Source organism: Copidosoma floridanum, unplaced genomic scaffold (genome assembly GCF_036245765.1).
Source record: "Copidosoma floridanum isolate Cflo_tuat_1 unplaced genomic scaffold, Cflo_Japanese_pri ptg000029l, whole genome shotgun sequence".
NCBI lineage: Eukaryota > Metazoa > Arthropoda > Insecta > Hymenoptera > Encyrtidae > Copidosoma > Copidosoma floridanum.
In genome coordinates, this window is record NW_028321906.1 from 7,647,422 (window position 1) to 7,667,098 (window position 19,677).

The 19,677-nt window shown below is 38.6% G+C and overlaps 2 protein-coding genes across 2 annotated transcripts in view; one reads left to right on the forward strand and one right to left on the reverse strand.

Annotated features, from left to right (window-relative positions):
* Window positions 1–19,677, reverse strand: part of LOC106637106 (uncharacterized) — a 95,028-nt gene that overhangs the window by 12,410 nt on the left and 62,941 nt on the right. The window contains exons 2-4 of the mRNA XM_023389809.2: window positions 18,655–18,819; window positions 1,906–2,042; window positions 224–512 (exon numbers count right to left, since the gene is read on the reverse strand). Of these exons, the coding sequence (XP_023245577.2) occupies window positions 224–512; window positions 1,906–2,042; window positions 18,655–18,819 (591 nt within the window). The remainder of the gene's footprint in view (window positions 1–223; window positions 513–1,905; window positions 2,043–18,654; window positions 18,820–19,677) is intronic.
* Window positions 10,644–13,994, forward strand: LOC106637107 (leukocyte surface antigen CD53). Its single transcript, XM_014349756.2, has 5 exons — window positions 10,644–10,934; window positions 12,081–12,269; window positions 12,373–12,546; window positions 13,142–13,354; window positions 13,426–13,994. Exons 1-5 carry the CDS (start codon window positions 10,848–10,850, stop codon window positions 13,579–13,581), a joined length of 819 nt encoding a protein of 272 aa, XP_014205242.2. The 5' UTR covers window positions 10,644–10,847; the 3' UTR covers window positions 13,582–13,994.

Here is a 19,677-nt window from a genome sequence, read left to right on the forward strand (position 1 = left end):
AATGTGACTGATTTATAAAATGTCTGACCAAATCAGTCTTGTTCTACTGAAAATTATAATTCATCAAAATGAGAAATAATTGAACAGCTAGGTATAAGGTTATACGATGAGAGCATGCACTTCATCGTAATTGAGGCGATATCTCACGATTCTATTTGAACATTTATAATTCAATGTATAAATCCTAAGCTCTAGCAAAGCTACCCCTACCGCGCCAACTTACCAACAAAAGGATTGACGTATCTGACAACAGCATCGGCGTGGCGTATCATCTTGTAAGCCATGCGAAAGTCAAAGTTGAAGCCCGTTTGGTCTTTGCTGAGCCTCAGCAAGCGCAAAGTCATCGAGACGCTCGAAGTTTCGCTGTAGTAGTTGGTGGGATCACGCGAAGTGCCGCACCAGTGGCCACCAACGTCCGGCCTATTCAGCTCTGAGATCTGGAGCGAGCCATCTGGACAGCCAGCTGCTGTGAACGAGGTGAACTGGCCCAACGTGAAACTGTCAAAGGTCATCTGAAATTTCGTAAAAGTGGTCATTATCGTCTATGGAGAGTGAAGCTTTTTGATTTTGAAAGACAAATGGTTAAATTTTCCTTTTTTTCAACCTTTTAGGATTAGACTCTTTTTTGATGAGCAATTGGTTGCGGTAGGTAGAAAATAAAGTTCATTTTCATGCACAACTTCGAGCGAAAAAAAAGATGGTGATGAAGCCAATAACTCGAGGCAGAACAATGGACAAAAGAGAAATAGAAAATAAGGAAAGAAAAAGAAATAACTTCGCAAGCGGGGTTCACCTATTACGGAATCAACGATCGAGCGACGACCTACTTACCCCGTCTCATCTTTAGAGTAACAAAAAGGGGAAAAAAGAAATACATGAGAAAGGAGGGGGATGAAAAATCACGTGGAAAACAGTGGATGAGACAAAAAGGTGCCGTCTGCGAGAGAAAGACTCGAGTAGTGCTGGTGGCCCACATAACGTGACACTCCTGAGCTTGGAAGATGGAAAAAAAACACTTGGGAGAAAACGGGAAGGCCACGTGCATACGTGCTCTCGACGACAAGAGTGTGAACTTTTTGTTACAGGTACTCCCGGAAAGTTTTACGCATGGAATGTCTATAAGTATGTGTACTATAGCGAGGGAGAAAGTTTTAAATGTATGCTCGAGGATGCTGGAGTGGGAAATCGCGAGGAAGTAGTAATCAAAGGGATTCTTTCACATAACAGTGTGAGTGAATGTATATTGAGAGATTTTGTATCTACTGTTGCAGTACAAATATTTTACTTTTTTTAAGGTGCTGAATTTCAAGGTAAAAAGAACATAAAATAAAATGTTAAGTATATATACTTGTATTTTCATGAGAATACATTTTCGTAGCGTAAGTAAAGTGAAATAATAAAAAACTTTTTTTTTCAATTTGAATGAAAGAGACCCTTTATACAGTTTATTGGTATTCAGGAAAAAATAAAAGAGTAGCCTACTGGTGTAACCCCAACTCCTTTTATACCCATGTGATCGTGAGTGTCAAGCTGTACTACTTCTCGGAAACTGCTGATGCAGCTTTTTGTATGGTGCTTGCTTATATAGCGAGCGAATGGATGCTGTTTTGATGACCAAAGTTAGTGATTTACAGAGTACGTGGAAACATGTGAGGATACAGTGAAGTCATAAAACTAGTGCTTGATTTAAGTTCATCTTTTGGATTGAAAAAATAAAAAATAAATAAATAATAACGGTTGATGGCATTGAAAACAAGTGTTAGCCAAAGCACCAGCTATTCACGATCGGAATAAATATTTTGCAAAAAAAGGAAAATAAAAAAGAGTAATGGGAATGTACTTGTGCTTTAATACACGTACTTACAAGCGTCACAGGGGAGTTGAGTGCTGTTGGCTATGTCTTACCTGTACGATGTCGCCGAGCTCGCCACCTGGTGCACTGAACGTCAGCCTACATATGTAAGGCACCTTGTCCTCCTTGGGCCTGTGCAGCTCGAGCTCGTAAGTCTTGCCAACGTCGCCGTAGTACGTCCTATTGCAGGCTGCAAAATCCAAAACAAGAAAAAGAAGGTAAAACAAAGCCCCCAAAATCTCCATCTTAATCTTTTTTTATTCCAGTTCCCCTCGGCTCCCACTTCTTTTACGCTTCACTCCCTATTTGCTCCCCTATCGCTCGGTCCCCATCGTATAAGCTTTAGCGTATAATTCCATCCTTTTTTTCTCTCTACCCCTCTTTTCCTTGGACGTGATTTATATGCGCGTGTCCTTGCAGTACCACCGGAGGAGCTATAGGGTGTGTGTATGGGTGCCGTAACTCTTTTCGCTGATACGACGAGTGCGGAGTGCATGACCCTCTTTCTCTTTTAGTGTTGCCACTAATTTTCTATTAGAGCTTCGCAGCTGCTCGCAGAGCCAGCCAACCAGCCGGCACTTTGGAAAATTGACTCGTTTGCGTTTTGACAGCCGGAAAGTGGATTTAAGACGAATGGGAGACACTATCCCAAGGATTTTCAAAATTATTTATATTGCTTTATAACTCAGGGAATTTTTTGCTTGGTTATCGCATTTGTTAAACACGTTTATCTCTGTATTTCTCAAAAGGTACGAGTACACTTATATGTTATGCGTTTATTATTTATTTACATTTGGTGGAACAGCTCATTTGCATTGTTTACGTTTAAATTTAAGTTTTTAGTCAAAGCCTTTGAGATAATGTTATATTATTTTTGTTGAAACACGTTAAATGCAGAGCCGTTCGAAAAATACGAAATAAATAGAGTCTATTGCATTTCAAGTTTTGCACGTTGCTGGTGTAGATAAAAACTGATTAGTAGTGAACTTACCATGTTTTATTTTTATTATGGAGATAGGATATAAATTTTGGCGTAGAGAAATTATTGTAAATGGCTAATTAAACAAGTATTGTAATTTTTTTATTTCTTAGACTATAAAGAACTTCAGAGGCTTCTTGTAGGGTGATATTGTGCAAAAACGAGCGTAAAAACTCGTTAACGGAGGAATAAAATACTGAGATAAAAAGGTTACTATGAATAAGAATCCTTACATTGAGCGATAAAAAATAGTAGAGATGTATATGGAACTATAATAATAAAGAGGTAATCTAAATACAAAATTGAAAAAAAAAAAAAAAAAAAAAAAAAGAAACTTACATAATCGACAATAACCATTTCAAATATCTCTTGAGATTCGTTACAAAACAAAATTCCCAAACACCAACATATTAAAAAAAACTGCAGACACATCCCATGTGCAACGCACCCCCAATGACCGTTCAATTTCACGCCACCCTAATATCATAACAAGCAAACCCTGTGAAAATCTTAACAGTCACGGCTCTATCGTTCCCTTCAATCACAACGAAAAAAAAAATCCCCTACATCAATCCTCCCCGAAACTAGAAGTGTAAACCAACACCAGCTCGACTCCCCCTTAGGCACCTCAGAGACCGCCAATCGGTTTACCCCGACCCCAAGGCCAGTTACTATACATATACCTTCGCACACGCAATGCCCGCTTCCCCTTGTCGCAAATGGAATTAAGGTGCGTGCACTGCCGTGTATACACACGTACCTTCATCGCGTCAAGCTTTTCGATTCGCATTTGATTTCCCTGGGAGTGTATCGTAGCCCGAATTACCGATACGAGTTGTATGGGTTTTGCACGAAAAAAAAAAAAAAAAAAAAACAGTTGCGTGAGTGCTGGTTACGTGCCGAGAGATAGGGTTGTTCAGGCAGCTGGTTTATACGCAGTTGTAAAGCTTCCAGGTCGCGGTAATGCGAAACCGCTCTCGTTGCGCAGCGAGTTCAATTGCGTGTTTTATTAAAAGAGAAGAAGCTTAGTGGTATATGCCTCGATGCTTTTTGACAGGCTCGACGCACTGATTTCATCTCATTTACGCTGATTTCTTACTTTCGTTACACACACGATACTCCTGTTAAATTATCATTATCTGTAATCACATCATCAACAAAGTGATAACAACAACAAGACACCAGCTCTTTGCTGTAATACATAACACTCCCATTAACCTCACTCAGCATCTAAATAACTACAGGATACGACGTCAAAAGCGTCGACGTAAATGCTTCCGAGGGTATAGCACCAAACATTATTAAAGCACTAGCAGGAAAGGAGAGAAGAGACAAAGGAGACGTGAGCGAGCATCCATCCTGTCGAAGGAGACCGGTAATAATCTCCGAAGACGAGGAGGACGACAACTATCCCGTGCGTTCCTACCACTGCCTCGAGAAGCTGCGGGAGGAAGAGCTCCTAATGGCTGGTAACGGCCACTCTACATCCTCCTTTTACTGAGACCACAACTCAACCCTAGGGATCTCCAAGAGAGCAATCTATCGATTATACAACGGGGGACGGCATTAGAAATCGCGCACACCCGCTTAGATCTCTACAGCTCTAAGTGTTTGGTATTCCAGTTGAGCTCTGTGTGTTCGGGGGTTATCGCATCTAAAATTCCATCTGTCCGTATCTCCAATGTTTAAGCTTCTTTGAATTCATTCGTGCATTTAGAGTAGGTGAAGAAGATTTGTGACTTTTTTTTGTTATTCACTTGTAAAAAGAAATTTTCTTGATAAATGTGTACTCAATGGGTGTGAAAATTAATGAATTTAAATTTCCACGATGAATTTAAAATGTCTCTAGCAGCCGTACGTTTATTCATGCACCTCGTTATTTACCCTGTGATCCTGCACTGCAAGAAATACCGTGAAAAAGACGCAAAAGTATATTTCAAACGCGTATCGCTATTGCGCATATTACGCGCTTCAAGCAATCGTAAACGAAAACATTTAGTTATCAAACGAACGAAACAGCCGTGACAAAGTGAGCAGGAAGCGAGAATTTCAAGCAAATAGATGTACCCGTGCATAACTTTGTCGTTGTCAAAAGGGAGCACTGTGTCCTCTCTGACTGTGGAAATTATTTTCTTTTGTCCAGAGAAATCAGCCGCAGCTGCTGACACTCGCGAAAAAGACAAACGTGTTTTCTGTACACCCACGCCTGTTGACGAAGGACGCGAAAATTTCTTCTACCTCTCTGAATTTCATTCAAGCAACTTTACGTGCAAACTCTGATGTTTACGCTTTGTGGTAGTGGCAGAGGGTCTGGGGTGGGGGTGTACATAGTAAAATAGAAAATAGACTCTTATGGAAGAATAGTGGTCATGATGTATCATCATTTTCCATCATAAAACGATGAAGATGGAATTCTTTATCGTTGAATCAACTTAAGTACTCATGTATGAATTACCTATTATTTTATATCGTATGTCTGACCAACGATTATTCGTTTGGCTGCTTAACGATTAAAATTTGACCGATAAATAATAAAATTTAATCTGATGATCGAGTCATGGTGAGCACTGCTAATAGATTTTGTTTTCCGATGACAAATTTAATCCTGCATAAATTTGATTTATCGTTCAGTGATCACATGAATACTTCTATCATGTCTGATTAATGGTTGACTCTCACTACTGCGCATTAATTTTTTATTGATCGATGAGTAGGGCATGCCAATAATTGGCGTATTAAATATCAATTTTTAAACCCAATATCCAACTAAAAGACTCCCCAACAGAAAATATGAGATCCTTATAAAGGCTTTAACCAAACTTCGCGAAAATTCTCTTAAAAGTCGAAAAAAACTAGCGATCCTCATCTCGTGGATAAAAGACAAACGAGCCCAGCGGGAAAGTCTCCCCCCCTCCCCCTCCCGAGTGCACTCGTTTGCCGATTGGCATACAGCGCACGTTCCTTTCTTGCTTCGCGATTCTTTGAACTCTCTATTTTTGTTTCGCATGTATACCTTTTGCCGGAGTCGCCCTTAGTTTTGACCTCGTCCTGTAATAATCCAAAAGTTGTTACATCTTGCCTGTGACTATGTAAAACAATTACATGGCTTATAAGATCAAAGGGTTCAATTTGATTTAAAAATGTCACTTTTATAAAGATTTATTTTAGTTTGTTTGATATATTTGTACCCAAGGAAATGTCTTATATGTACATACCGATGAATCTGCTGTGATTCGAGAAAAATAAATCATCCCCTATAAGTCAACAAATTAAAATGACAGTACTAAGTTGCGTTTGGTTAAATTTGTTATCAATGGAATCAAACATATTATCTGTAAATAAACATGTTAATTCAAGAAGGTTTTCACCGCTAAAATTGAAACAGATCAAACATCACATTGACATCACAACCCGAGCACAAGTCTTCCAAAATTCAGTAACAAACTCGTCAGTGCGAAAAATTCGCCACTTCCCTCGCTGAATGCAAAACGGGAATGGAAAAAAAGCCGGCACTTTCAGTCGACGAGAAAATTAAAAAATAAGCAAATAATAAAGCAAAAGACAGACGCCGTACCGGCGACTCTCCATCTCATTCTTCTCCTCCCGTTTTCCCCTCGGCGCAGCCACACCACCACGTAAATTTCCGTCCACGATTTCACCCACCCTGTACACGCATCCCGCGATCTGTGCGCATATATTATAACCAACGCCACCTGCGCGCGAGCTGTACTCTCGCAAAGTAGCCCTGGCAGCGTAGCTCGGCATGGAACGACAATGGGAAATAAGATGGAAGCGCAGAGGAGCAAGAGAAGAAGGGCTAGAAAGGGGCTTCTTCGCTCTCAAGGATGTATACGAGAAGTTTTTCTCCCGGCTTTTCGGCGATTTATAAATATTTGAGAACTTTTGCCCCCTCTCTCTCTCTCCACCTTCTTTTTTGTTGGGCCCGCCGAGTTCTCGATTCATTCATCTGTGGGCGTGATTTCTCTTCTTCTTCTTCTTCTCCTCCACTTCCGAAGCTTGAAGTTTTAAGCTTTGCTGCGTGAGAGTTACTGCATTTTCTACGGACTTGGGTTGCGCAACTTTTCGGGTAATATGGTTTTGTGTACTCTTGTTTGGCGTGGCTCTGGTTTTTCTCTCCCATTTCAAGTTTATAATGCAACTTCTGTGCACCTATAGCCATACACTTCCCATGGAACAATAGCGCTGCGTGCTGCTGCTGTTCTACTACGTGCGGATTATTGTAGTTTGTACGAAGAGGGTGAAATCTTTTTTTTATTTTATTCGGACAGTCGTAAAAAACTTCAAGGTGTACTTTTACGACTATAGTATAGCATTTGGAGCTCACAAAATCGTAATATTTATCATCGGCAAGCGTATACAGCTCGATCGTGATGGGAACGCGTAATTTACAAATTACTTTTTAATCGCAAATGGTTGATTAATGGACACGGCTAATATTTAATTACATCTAGTTATTAGTAAACATAGCCTTAATTGCTTTTAGATGTGATTATGGATAGCTTGGATATTTACGTAGTATTAAAGACAGTGAAAAAGGTTAATTTTTCCCTCGGGTTGCAAAACAGCCTCTGTGGCGATGGCGCCTCTGTAACGGAAAATAAGCAGGTGAGAAACATTGAATTTTTCAACAAATATATTTGAAAGGCCCATACTTTGCTGAAAATGTTACATTATTTGCATGTACCTCGGACAGTGCTCAAAATCTATAAAGCTCAATATTATTTTCGTACAAATCACTTGTTAATCTCGCCATATCAAATGTATGTGTAGCAGCACACCTAGACGTAAACTCGGATGAGAAAATTCGTGCTACGTAAGATCGCAAGCCAATCTTTCCTCTTTATTTGCCTCGTTTCATTTACGCTCGTTTCATTATCGAGTTTAGCAGTCTGCTTAGAGTAAATCGACAAAGATAAAAGTAGAGTAGAGAGAGAAGGTTTCCAGATTTCCCAAAAATAGAGATTATTTGCCAGATAAATGTGCAAATAACAAGATCTATTTTCAATGTATTAACATTTTATAGCAGTTGTAGTGGCATAAAATGATTGTACGTATATTTGTGTGTATCTAAATTCATACCCAGGGGATTTATTTTGGAAGAGCCAGGACAAGCTATGTGCTCAGCTCCGAGCTTTATCGCGCGGGAGCCGTACGTTTACCCCCGAGCTTTTGATGTTTGTATGCGCAAACATGGGAGCACATAGAGAGGGGGTGGGACGCAGTAGTAGATTCTAGTAAATATTTTTGCTCTGTGCTGACGATAATTCAATGCAAACATCGACTCCTCGATTAATGCGTGTACGGTAGGTGTACGTGTGCACTGGGCGAGAGTTTTGACACTTCGTCCGTGACTCGCTCGCTCCATGAGGTACTGGTAATAAGAGATAATTGTACAACGCACTGCTGTTATTAATGGGAATTTCTAGTATTACTTTTGGTGTTTGGATTCTGATGTACATATACTCGAAAAGAGTTTCACAATAAACTTTAGTTTAACAGGACTAATAGTACCTTTGAGCAAACGTTTTTATCTTACTAATGCCTCTAGAACTACTTCATGCCTATTCAAGAAAACTTTTACTATCTATATTTTTTTTCTCTTTAATTGGTATTATAACTCCATTAACTTTTTTTTTAATTTTCTTATTATTAAATTAAAAAACACTAGCAACTGTTTGGCAATTTTATTACATCATCACAGAAGTTTGTTGCAACTTAGTCAATTTTAGTTTAAAAATTATTTTACGCCCTTGGAGGTACACAGAGCATAGAAATGTTCATTTTAGTAAGGTGTATTGAAAAAGATATTTTTCCAATTTCAGAGATCTCTTAATCGATTTTCTTGTAAATTAGTATTTTTTTTCTCTGTAATACCAACCTTTTTTTTATTAATAAATTTCTTTACTTTATTCGGATAAGAGCAAGGATTTAGTTCTACTTGTAACTATAAGTTTTCTGTAGTAGCGCGTCTAAAACACGAAAATACTGTTTTGGAAAGTTTCCAGCTCCCCAGATGTGAATAAATCGCTTTTCCTCCTTCCTTAACAATTCCCTGTTCTGGGCATCGATTTTCGAGCGAGAAAATGGAACCTCCAGAGAATACAATACTTTCTACAGATGTATATCCAACGTAAAAATTAATGGGGAAATGTTGGTATCTTACCTTACATTTTATGTATTATTTTGTTTTTAAGTTGCAAGACTGTTTTGAACCGAAACCTATTAGTTTTTATCGTTCAAAAAATCATAAAGCTAAGGATGATTTTGATTTACTATCTCAAACGTGCACTTCAGAGCCAATGGATTAACTAGAGACACAACACTGCAGCTCATAATGTATGATACATGTGGCCCAATGGATCATAATCTACCATTCGATCCTTTACATTCAGACCTCTGATTTCGATAACGATATTTCTATTATTTGCAGGAACAGCAGCCGTGTGCTGGAATCCGGAAATTATCGATTACTATAGGGTCGTGGTCTAATATTTCTCAAGAACCAGATTTTCCCCGCACACGCGTACGAGTACGTTAGCGAACGAAATTGAGTAGAAAATCACGTTGCTTTCCTGCCACATCCAACACTTGCATTGAGCTGCATAATCATAAGGTTTCACGCGCACCATAAACCTGAAAAAAGTCAATTTTATTGGATAGAACCATACGGATGGCTTAGCTCAATCGCTGTCACGGATAAAGTGTGCAATAAATGTGTAAATGAAAATTTGCACTTCTGAAAGTAAGGTATAGAAAAAGGACAGCAAGTGCCAGGCACTCGATTAACTTTCAACAGGCTCTGCTGTACTTGATAGACGCTCCGAGAAATGGCGGAGAAACTCCTGTTGTACAAACTTTCCCGATTACGCGTAGGAGTGTACAGAATACTATTCTTTTCGTCATCTTTGTCATCATCATATTCAGTACAAAACGTTTTCAGAAAAGCCTCATCATACTTAGACTGTTGGCAATTTGACTGACAACTTCGGACTTATCTTATCTTGAAAAATTTTAGTACTGTTAACTTGCTACTTTTTCTTGTCTCTTTTGCTTCAATATACATTATTCATCTGCTTATTTGTTCTTCCCAACAATTCTTTTTTTTCTTCATCAAAAAAATCACAATATCGGAAGGAGCAAAAGAAGTACGGCAATTCAATTTGGAGAAAAATAATCCATCAAGTCAAAAAGAAAGCATCAAAGTTTTTTAAGCTTTTACAAAAAATTAGTCTTATTTGGCAGGAAGATTTTTTTATAAATAAATAAGATGGCATCACCATTATGAGCATCGATTTTACATATAACTCGTTGAGTATATTTTTTTCAAGCTGATACATATATTTGTCAATCCCTAAATATTATAGGAGTAATTAGTTATCTTTACTACAAATTGACAACATAAAAATTTCAAGATAATGCTTTAAAATACAATGAAAACCCTCTAAATAAAACAAAATAATTTTTTTATCTGTTGTCTTTTGCAACCAAAGTATCATTTTTAATTATCAAAAAAATTACGACGTGCGCAAATAGTTGGACAAGAGTTTTTATTTTTATTTAAATTCAACAATTTTCACAGAGACGAAAAATAATGAATTACAGGCTCTTCACTAACTTTATTGAACCTTCAATATTTGATAATAATTCCTCGGATACTCTTGACTTTCAAGAAAATTTCAATTTCAATTCCACGTAGGAGTGTTCAGGGGCCTATAATTGTCGTTGTCTTTATCATCGTTATCTTTACAAATGTCGTCATCATTTTTATGGAGGGAGACAAAGTTGACATAGCTGCACGTAGCATCGACGAGCGTACAGTCACACACCGACTCTGGCACAATCGTCCAAAGATTTTGTGTACTTCTTACCACGTTCAGTCTCATTGCTACCTTTGTAGTTGACGGCCATACTCGTCTTACCGTGTTCATTTATTTCATCGTTGTTCTTCAGGTGGTATTTTCTGTCCAACAGATACATAAAGTATTGGAGATAATCATGACAGCGGAAACACCAAGGACGTATTTTGGCGTCAGCATGCAGTGGATCAAGTACATGCTATGCGCTCTCAATCTTATTTTCATGGTAAGTAGGGTTAAATTACTAAACAACGCTTGTTGCTAAAGTAAACCAGTATTTTCTTGGTTATGCTTTATTAAAAAATTACTTTTTCGATAGCTCATACGTTGGTACACCTACTAGACAAGTTTTTCGTGATTGTAAATATTTTAACTCCATGGGAGATAAGTAGATCTTGAATATTGAACTAACAAGCACTTAAATCACGCATAAGCGTATATACAATGCGTCCGTATTCTCAAAAAACCAAATAATCAGCAAAATAAGAGTACCAACTTACAAATCAGCAAATAAGACATATTTCAACATATGCCTTACTACGCACACATCATGCATGCATATGAAATGTAATGAAAGCTTAGAATCCAACTATATATACATGTCACGTAAACATGATTAATTATATTTTTTTTATCCTAGTAAGTTGATAAAAGTAGTGGGTTGGGTCTTAAGTATTTTTATGCTTTTGTCATACTCACAGTGTCTAAAGGCATTTTTCATTTATCAGGTGAAAAAAGAAAGAAAGATTTGCTGTACATTAGTTGACCACCTCGAGCGCTCATTGTTATCTTTATAATTAACACTCACTTGGCAATACATTTTCGTAAATATGTGTGTGAGCGTAACTTTTAAACTTCAACTTTCATGATTTTTCGTAAATTTCTAAACCCATTTAAAAACCTGAGAATATTTATTAGTTGCTTTACTACTCAATCACCGCGTATTGTTTATAAATTTGTCCGATAATGTCGATGTTAAGAAAAATATGTATTCCTATTTAATCTGCGTTAATGGTAGGAAATCAAGTCATCGCGAAATATTTACAGTCATGAAATGATATGGATTAAATGTATGTACACATAGTGTATAGATGTACTCTTCATATAATTATACGTTTGGCAGCCATGTGTCATGCGAACTTTCACGACGAGCGGGCCCGAAGTATATGGTACTTGAGGAAAAAAGTGATAAGCAAAGTTTCAAAAGAATCATTAATGATTGACAAAAGTAATACTTTCACTGTAAAATAAACTTGAATTAATTATCGATCAGAAAGAATATTGATAAAAAAATGAGGTTAAATAACTTTTAGTTCAGACTACAAATCCCTCGCACTAACAATAAAAACTAAAATCATTCGTTTCTTTTCAGTTTTCGGGTGCAATTGTGATTTGCATAAGCTATTACTTGTATAAGGTGAGCGACATATTTTTATACTTCTTGGATTCATTCTACGTCTCTCCCATGGCCGTTTTTATCACCGCTGGAGTACTCATCCTCGTCATTTCCTTTTTTGGCTGCATTGGTGCGCTCAAGGAGAGCACTTGTATGGTCCGCACTGTAAGTATACTTTCTTTTTAAAAACTTTATAATTTCATCTTTGTCAAGTATATCCCAACGTAAGGAATATTATTCAATGTATGACTCTTTCTATTATTTACAGTTTGCATTTCTTCTGGTAACAGTGGTTATACTTGAATTTGCAGCTGTAGTGACTGTCTATGCTTTCCCACGATACGATATTTATCGTCTTTTGTACAATAACATTCGTAAAGCCATGAAATATTACTATACGATTCCTCAGGCTCGGGTTGCTATGGATTCATTGCAGAGAGGGGTAAGAAAATACATGTCAAACATAATATTGCATTGCTAGGAATACTATCATTGTACTTTTGGTGGGCCATATACATTTTAGCCAAGTGATATACTTCAAAAAAACTCTTAAAAATAGCAAAACGTGAACATGGAGAATGAAATTAGTTTAGAAGTTAGTTTTTTTTCTTTAAACCGCACTAGTGGTAACTAGTTTTATCACTTTCTGGTTTAGGTACGTTTCCGGCATTAGAGCGACTTCAATGAGAATTTATTTGCGCAATCGTTTACATAAACTCTTAACTACTTCGATTGATTATCTCAAGTCTTTGTACATTATTTGTTTGTTAAAATTTCTATAATTACTTGAAACATACTTAGTAGAATATAAACAATAAAAATAGTTGTATCTATATTTCTTTTAAATCCATATTTTTGGATTGCTCCTAACATGACCATTAGTTCAGGTTCGTATTGAACTAACTCAAAAATATAAAGAAACTACTATAGGATATAAGTGATTTCTGGGTCATAATAGCATAATTGTAAAAGTAGATCTAACGCACGAAAGTACGATTTATTTTTCTGTGATTATAATACAAATGATATGTTTACAGTTCCAGTGCTGTGGATTTGATGGACCGCAGGATTGGGATAAAGTAAATCAGAGACTGTTATTCTTTTATAGGCCAGGTTCGTGTTACAGGGATCTCCTGTCGTTCGAAACCCAGAGCCCATTTAATCAAGGTTGTTTTTATGCATTGGCTTCTTTCATAAAACACAATGAAGTTTACATTATCACCGGAGTCACAGTGATTTGTTTTATTCAGGTGGATACATGTGCTAATATTTCATTTATTTTCAATTTTTATGTTTTGTTATATAATGGCTAATTTTTTAGATCGCAGGAATAATGAATGCCTTCAGTCTAGGACGTATGATCAGGAAACAAAAAACATCACGAGAGATGCGTAAGTGGCAGGAGCGAACGACCTTATCCAGTTTTGATGAGTCCATTGCAAAAGTACAGACAGTTGATGCACTTTCAGTATCATAAAGCGTATTCTGAAAATGTTCCCGGAAAACTATACGACAACGTTTAAGTTTATCAAGAAAATTTTTAAACATTACGACCTAACACGTTTTTTCTAAAATATAGTTGATTACAAAGTAATGAGATTCTGTTTTGATTGCTGTGAAAAGCGCAGTCTCGTACGTAATGTCTATAATTTTTCGAGAACATATTTAGAACACTTAATGTAGAGGGACGATTATGCATAACTTATTTTTAGTGTGAAACATTATTTTTTACAATTTTTGTAGTACTAACTCATATTGAAAAGACTAGTAAAAAACACAAGTCTCAGATGCTAAATTACCTTCTAATTGACTTCTGCACTTGACAAACATCTTAAGAGTAGCAGAGGTACACGTGTGGTAGTTTTCTCAATAAAACTTTTTCCAATTCAACGCTGGAGGCTACATTTTTTTTTTTATTTGTCACGTCGAGTTGTTAAAAATTTGGAAGTCAAATTGATGCGCGTGCACAAACTTATTAAGTACTAACTGAATTTTATGTAATGGAAAGTGTAATAAAATAAATATATAGAATAACGACAAATAAACTTCCTTTTTACGTTAAAAAACTCTCAAGTACACTAGAGTATTATTAAAAACATTGTATTTGGAAACCGCGGTTACCATCATACATTTCATATTTATTATAAACAATATCGAAACACTTTTTCAAATAACCAAAAAAACTTCTTATGCACTGCCAGTAAGAAGAAATATACATAGTCCCTGTCACGTAGCGCAGGGCAAAAAAAAGGTTAATCGGCATTCAGGTTTCGCAAACGTTTTCCGGGAGACATACTTTGAGAAGTTCAAGCTCGCCTGGAATTCAATTTACATAGGAATGAAAGGTCGAGTACAAATTCTCATATTATCATCAGTCCCCGCACAAACGTTAGCTATTCACCCAGTGAAGTGATGGTTTAGTGACGTTTTAAAGCATGATGGATGGCACACTCATTTGCTCGTGAGTCATCATTTTTCGAACATCGTATTCATGCAAAACCGTGTTTTATAAATTCAATCGTGCAATAATACACTATTGAAAGACAACAAACGACAACAGAAACACTTGAATTGTAAAAAAAAATCAAAGAGTAATTTTTACTTCACTTCAACATCAAAGTGGTTGTTTTATGTTTGGAAGTACATTCTCACTTTTTTCAGAGAAAAGCATAAATTTTCTTTCTCGTTAGGTTGCTATTATTGTTATAACATTCACTCTAAATGACTCGAGTTTTCCTAAAACATTTGCTGAGCATGAAAAAAAAAAAAAAAAAAAAAAAAAAAAAAATCCAAAAAGTAATCACACGATGAATAAACATTATATACCTCGAAAGCTCACGCATTGGCAAAGCTCGCACAGCAATATACAGAAAATAGGAAGTGAACAGAACACAGTGCGCACGCAGAGACATTAGTTACATTAGCACTACAGCTGCAAAGTAATAGAATCTACACACAGTCGGAATGGGCTAAGTAGTATAAGGCCATTATAGTCAGACCGAGTCATTGAACGCGGGGGCCGATTCAATGGGGGGTCTCTGTGCTTGACATTACCAATTCCAAAGTCAAACGCGGAAACTTAGTCCTAGTGCTAAGAGAAGACACAGAAATCCGCACACAAAGCATTCGGTACACGTACCTACACATACTTCGATACTGCACATACACAGTTCGACGGGATAACATCCAAAACTGTGTAAGTTTGTGCGACGAAGCAGTGGAGTGGTTGTGCGAATTAAAGGAGCACACGCATACGACTTTCTCTATCTCTATCTCTCTCGCATGCACACAGGTACCACCACACAGCCCCGTGTACGTGCTCAGAAAGGCGGTTGACCCAAATGCCGATCCCTTGGCCGCTCGCCAACTCTCAATGTCCGTTAGTTCGTAGACCTATCTTCCTCGTCGTTCGTTCTCCACTTTGCTCGTCCATCCTCGGGTGTGGGAGTACGTGTGCTTGTGTGTGTACGTAATACGCGACCCACATGTGTAACCTCAGGAATACACACACACTCACACACTTACACACACATACATGTACTTTTTGCTTGACCACAAGTACTAGGACGCAGGAGGTGCTAGGCTAATGCATAAACGCTCTGGTTGGTACGGATAATTCGTACGGACGAGGTTCAAAGAAGCACAGCAGCGAAACTTTGCTCGCACTACTCTTGGCCACCTGTGTATACGTGTGCTTTTTCGTATGGGTGTTTGCGCAAATGCCCGGGAGAGAGCCTTTTTGTCGAGGGGTTGGGGGAGCTCAGGGATGCTATAGCGGCAGAGGCGCTGGCGCGATATCAATTTCGAAAGGCTATAAATCAAATGGTCAGAGGCACTGGCTTTCCATTGCTGCTGTGTGCCCTTTCGTACTTGCTCTCTGTACGTATACTGTACGTGTACGCGTCGACGTGAGTGTGGGTACACGCTCTATCTTTATCTCTTGCGCAGATTACAGATCCCCTTGCCCCTTTTTTTTTTTTTACCTCCCCTGTATCTATTTTTTTTCCAAAATAATGGGTTTTCGGCAACGATTCCATTCGCACGTGACTTTTTTCGCGTTGGCAATTTTTTTTTTTTTTTTTTTCCAACGTCAAGTGTTAGCGGTCGTAGCCTGCCAATCGATACTTGTGTGTTACTTTTTACTCTCGTACATACAGATACGGGGAAGAGTAGGAGACGAGGCCATATAAATTTGGCAAGCACCGACCGCGATGATCTCGCTCGCTCAGCTTTAAATTGATAAATGAATAATGGATTTTGATGCGGGAATTGGTGAAAAATTACACGTTGGCTATTGTACATTAATTTTTTACATCCCTTTACCTTTTTTCTCGTGAGAGGGTAAATAACGCTTTGCTGCAAAATATTCATCAATGAATAATTATTTTTGATTCTATACATTGTTTTTAAGCTTTAGAAATTTACCAGAGTTTAAGCTTCAGGCGATGTTTATCCGACGAAGCACGACTTGGCGTCCATGTACCATATATACACCTACGTAATTTTTTCCGGATTGCAAGAGCATATTTAGACGTGGACGTATTCGAACCAAAGGAAAGAGGAATAAACGGGCGGGAGCTTTTTTCCCAGCTCTAGCTGCTAGCAAAGATAAATAAAATTTTTATTTCACCCTAACTCCTGTCCCCTTTTCCAGCGAGTCGCTGCGCATAAGTTCTTTGGATTATGAGCTCGGCAGGTATAGGGCGGGTATAAAGTGAAAATACTCGGATCGTGGGAAAGAGTTATCTCGCGCTGTCAGGGGCGTCAAATGTGTGATGTGTGTGCAAGAGTATCAGCTCACATTTTTATCTGGGTTTACGGGCTATGTGCGGTGGTTGACGCAGGCTCAGTTTTCAGCTCAAAGGGGCATGAACTCGTGACTGCTAATTTAATTGGACGGGAGAGGGTCTGCAGGAAAAAAAGCTCGTTATGATCGCTTACTGATGTTTCGTTTGTATGCAAAAATGTGCAAGTACACGCGAGCATCGCGGTAGGTAAATTGTTGGCCGATGCTTTTAACGTTTAAGTGCATCGGCAAATATTTCATTACATTATACTCATGTTCTCGCAGAGTACAAACACCATGTAAAATCAGAGTGAATGTAAACATCGCCATCTCGTTTCTATGGATAATATTTTCTCTTGAATTTTTTTTTTTTTTTTTCATTTTCGATATTATTGTTGGTTGTATTATTCTGGAAAAACTAAAATTAAAAATAATTTTGACGTGCTTCAATAAACTCAAAAAAAGGTTTTCCAAATGTCCAAACTCTAATCACCGATTTCGAGGTGTCGATAAAAAAAAACCATCAAAAAAGTTGAGGAAAAAAAAAACCAATGCGACTCGTTCAACTATTTTCCCCTTCATCGTTAAAAAAAAGCCCGAATCAGAACTTTGAAACCTCCGTAAAAACGAGCTGAACCATCCCCTACAGTGTGAAATCGTACAACAACAGCAGTATAGCTCCCAAAGTTCGAGCTTTCATCCCATGGATTCCAAACGATCCATAAGACCGCAACCCATTCCTCCCCCATATATATATATGTACGTACAAGCGTTGTTGCGTACGATATGAATTCCCAACGATATTTTGATGGTAGCTCGCTTGTTTTGCTGCTGCTGCAGGGCCTCGCTCCAATTGATTGTTTTTCGCGCACGTGTAGAGCAGGCGAGCGCAATATCAATCTCAAATCGCTCGCGCATCCATCCATCCATCCACAAGCTTGAACTGTAACCAATGAGCTGTATCAGCGCCTCTGTGCCTCTCTGCACCTCGCGGCCTGTCAGCGGGAGTGTTATACAGGAGTCACGGACGGGCTACGCTCTCTCCATACAGGTACCGCGCGCCCGTAAGTGCCCTGTACTAGCGAAACGGAAAACATCCAGAAAGATGTATGAGGCACGAAAGGGGAGAAGTAGACACCAGCTTGAGATAAAACAGTGATGAATCGTCGGTAGAGAAAGAGATCACTGAAAGGCTGTTTGTCTTGCATTAAAGGGGCTATTTTGATGTTACACTTGATTCAAGGCTCTCCGGCCTATCCCCCTCACACGTTGTAGTTGTGGAAGACGGCGATAGTTCGCGTGTACCACTGTAGTTACGACTGTGGGTGGAGATAACGTACTGATAATATTAGGGTTTCGGTGCTCTCATTCTTTATATGGTTGTCCAATGCAACGAGGCACTATTACTAAACTATATTTTCTCGGTTGCCTCGTAAATGTCAATCAAAAAAATGTGATGGATTAACACATCTCATACGCTCAAAGTTGCTTCTCTTCGACAGTATTTGCTCAAGATCATCTTACACGTAACCGTTGAACCCTCAACTACTTTCTGAATGACGTGTATTAAAAAACAAAGCAACCATCCAGTACAATCGCCCATCAAACATACGAACTGTACAACATTGTAGCTCTCCGTCTTGATTACGGTATAGGGAAAAAAAAAGCTCGTCCCAGCCCAGTACAGTTTCCAGTACATGCGTTATTGGCTGCACGCGCGTAGACTTACCGCAGGATTGAGAGATAAAACAAAAATATACTTACGCGAGCACTGTGGCTGCTCGTCGCTTTTATCGCCGCAATCGTCGACGAGATTGCAGACTTTATTGAGGCCGATGCATCGGCCGTTTGTGCACTGGAACTCGCTCTGCCGGCAGGACAATACCGCCGCAACGACGATCACGCTGCCGTACAGCAAACAACACGGACCTGCAATCACAACGACGCACACGTTAGTATTTTAATACTTTTGTTCGTTAATATGATAATATTTGTTTATTTTGAGATCTGCATGTATTTAATCATCGGTAAAATGTAGATTTTTTTTTTTTTTTTTTTTTTTTTAAGAAAACAGGTCAGGCTATTATTGGATGATCCATACAGGGATCAAGATATCGAAATTCAAATTCTCGTGCTCAGAAATCTCGGGCAGCATAGTTTATTAATCGCACAAGTGCGTCAGCGAACCCACTCATGGAGCGACTGTATTTCTCATGCGATGAAAATTTAATGAAACTGGTCGAACAATTAGGTCGTACCTTCGGAGCGGGAGCTTCCCACCGAGAGGGACGCACAGGGTCAATAACTTTGTCCGTCACTTTGGACAGGTGCCATTAATCAAACCCTCTCTCGTAACGTGGAAGGGCACCAGAGCCAAATTCATCACGCCATTAATCAGTAGCCAGGTTCCGCGGACCAAGAGAGGCAATATCCAGCTCTCCCCGAAAACGTGCTTATTGCAGAGAGGAAAAAAAAATACTACCTCGTCCGGATTTAAAAAAAAAAAAAAAATCGAGAAAGTAGTGCAGATGCGCCCAGCTTTAATAACACTCGTTCTTCCGCTAGCCGAAAAATTCATTATTTTCCCTCCCAGGGCGGCGGCAACGGGCGACAAGTGGAGCAAATCCTCGCCTCGTCCCTCTTCCCGGGCTCTGCTTTTCTGCGCGAAAGTTCATCTAGCTCGAGCGCCGGCAGACAGTCTGGCGAGTGGGCCAAAGGTATGATATTACATGGGTGCAAAGACACATCACAGAGGCACTACCGGGGACAGCTACGCTGCTTTGAAAC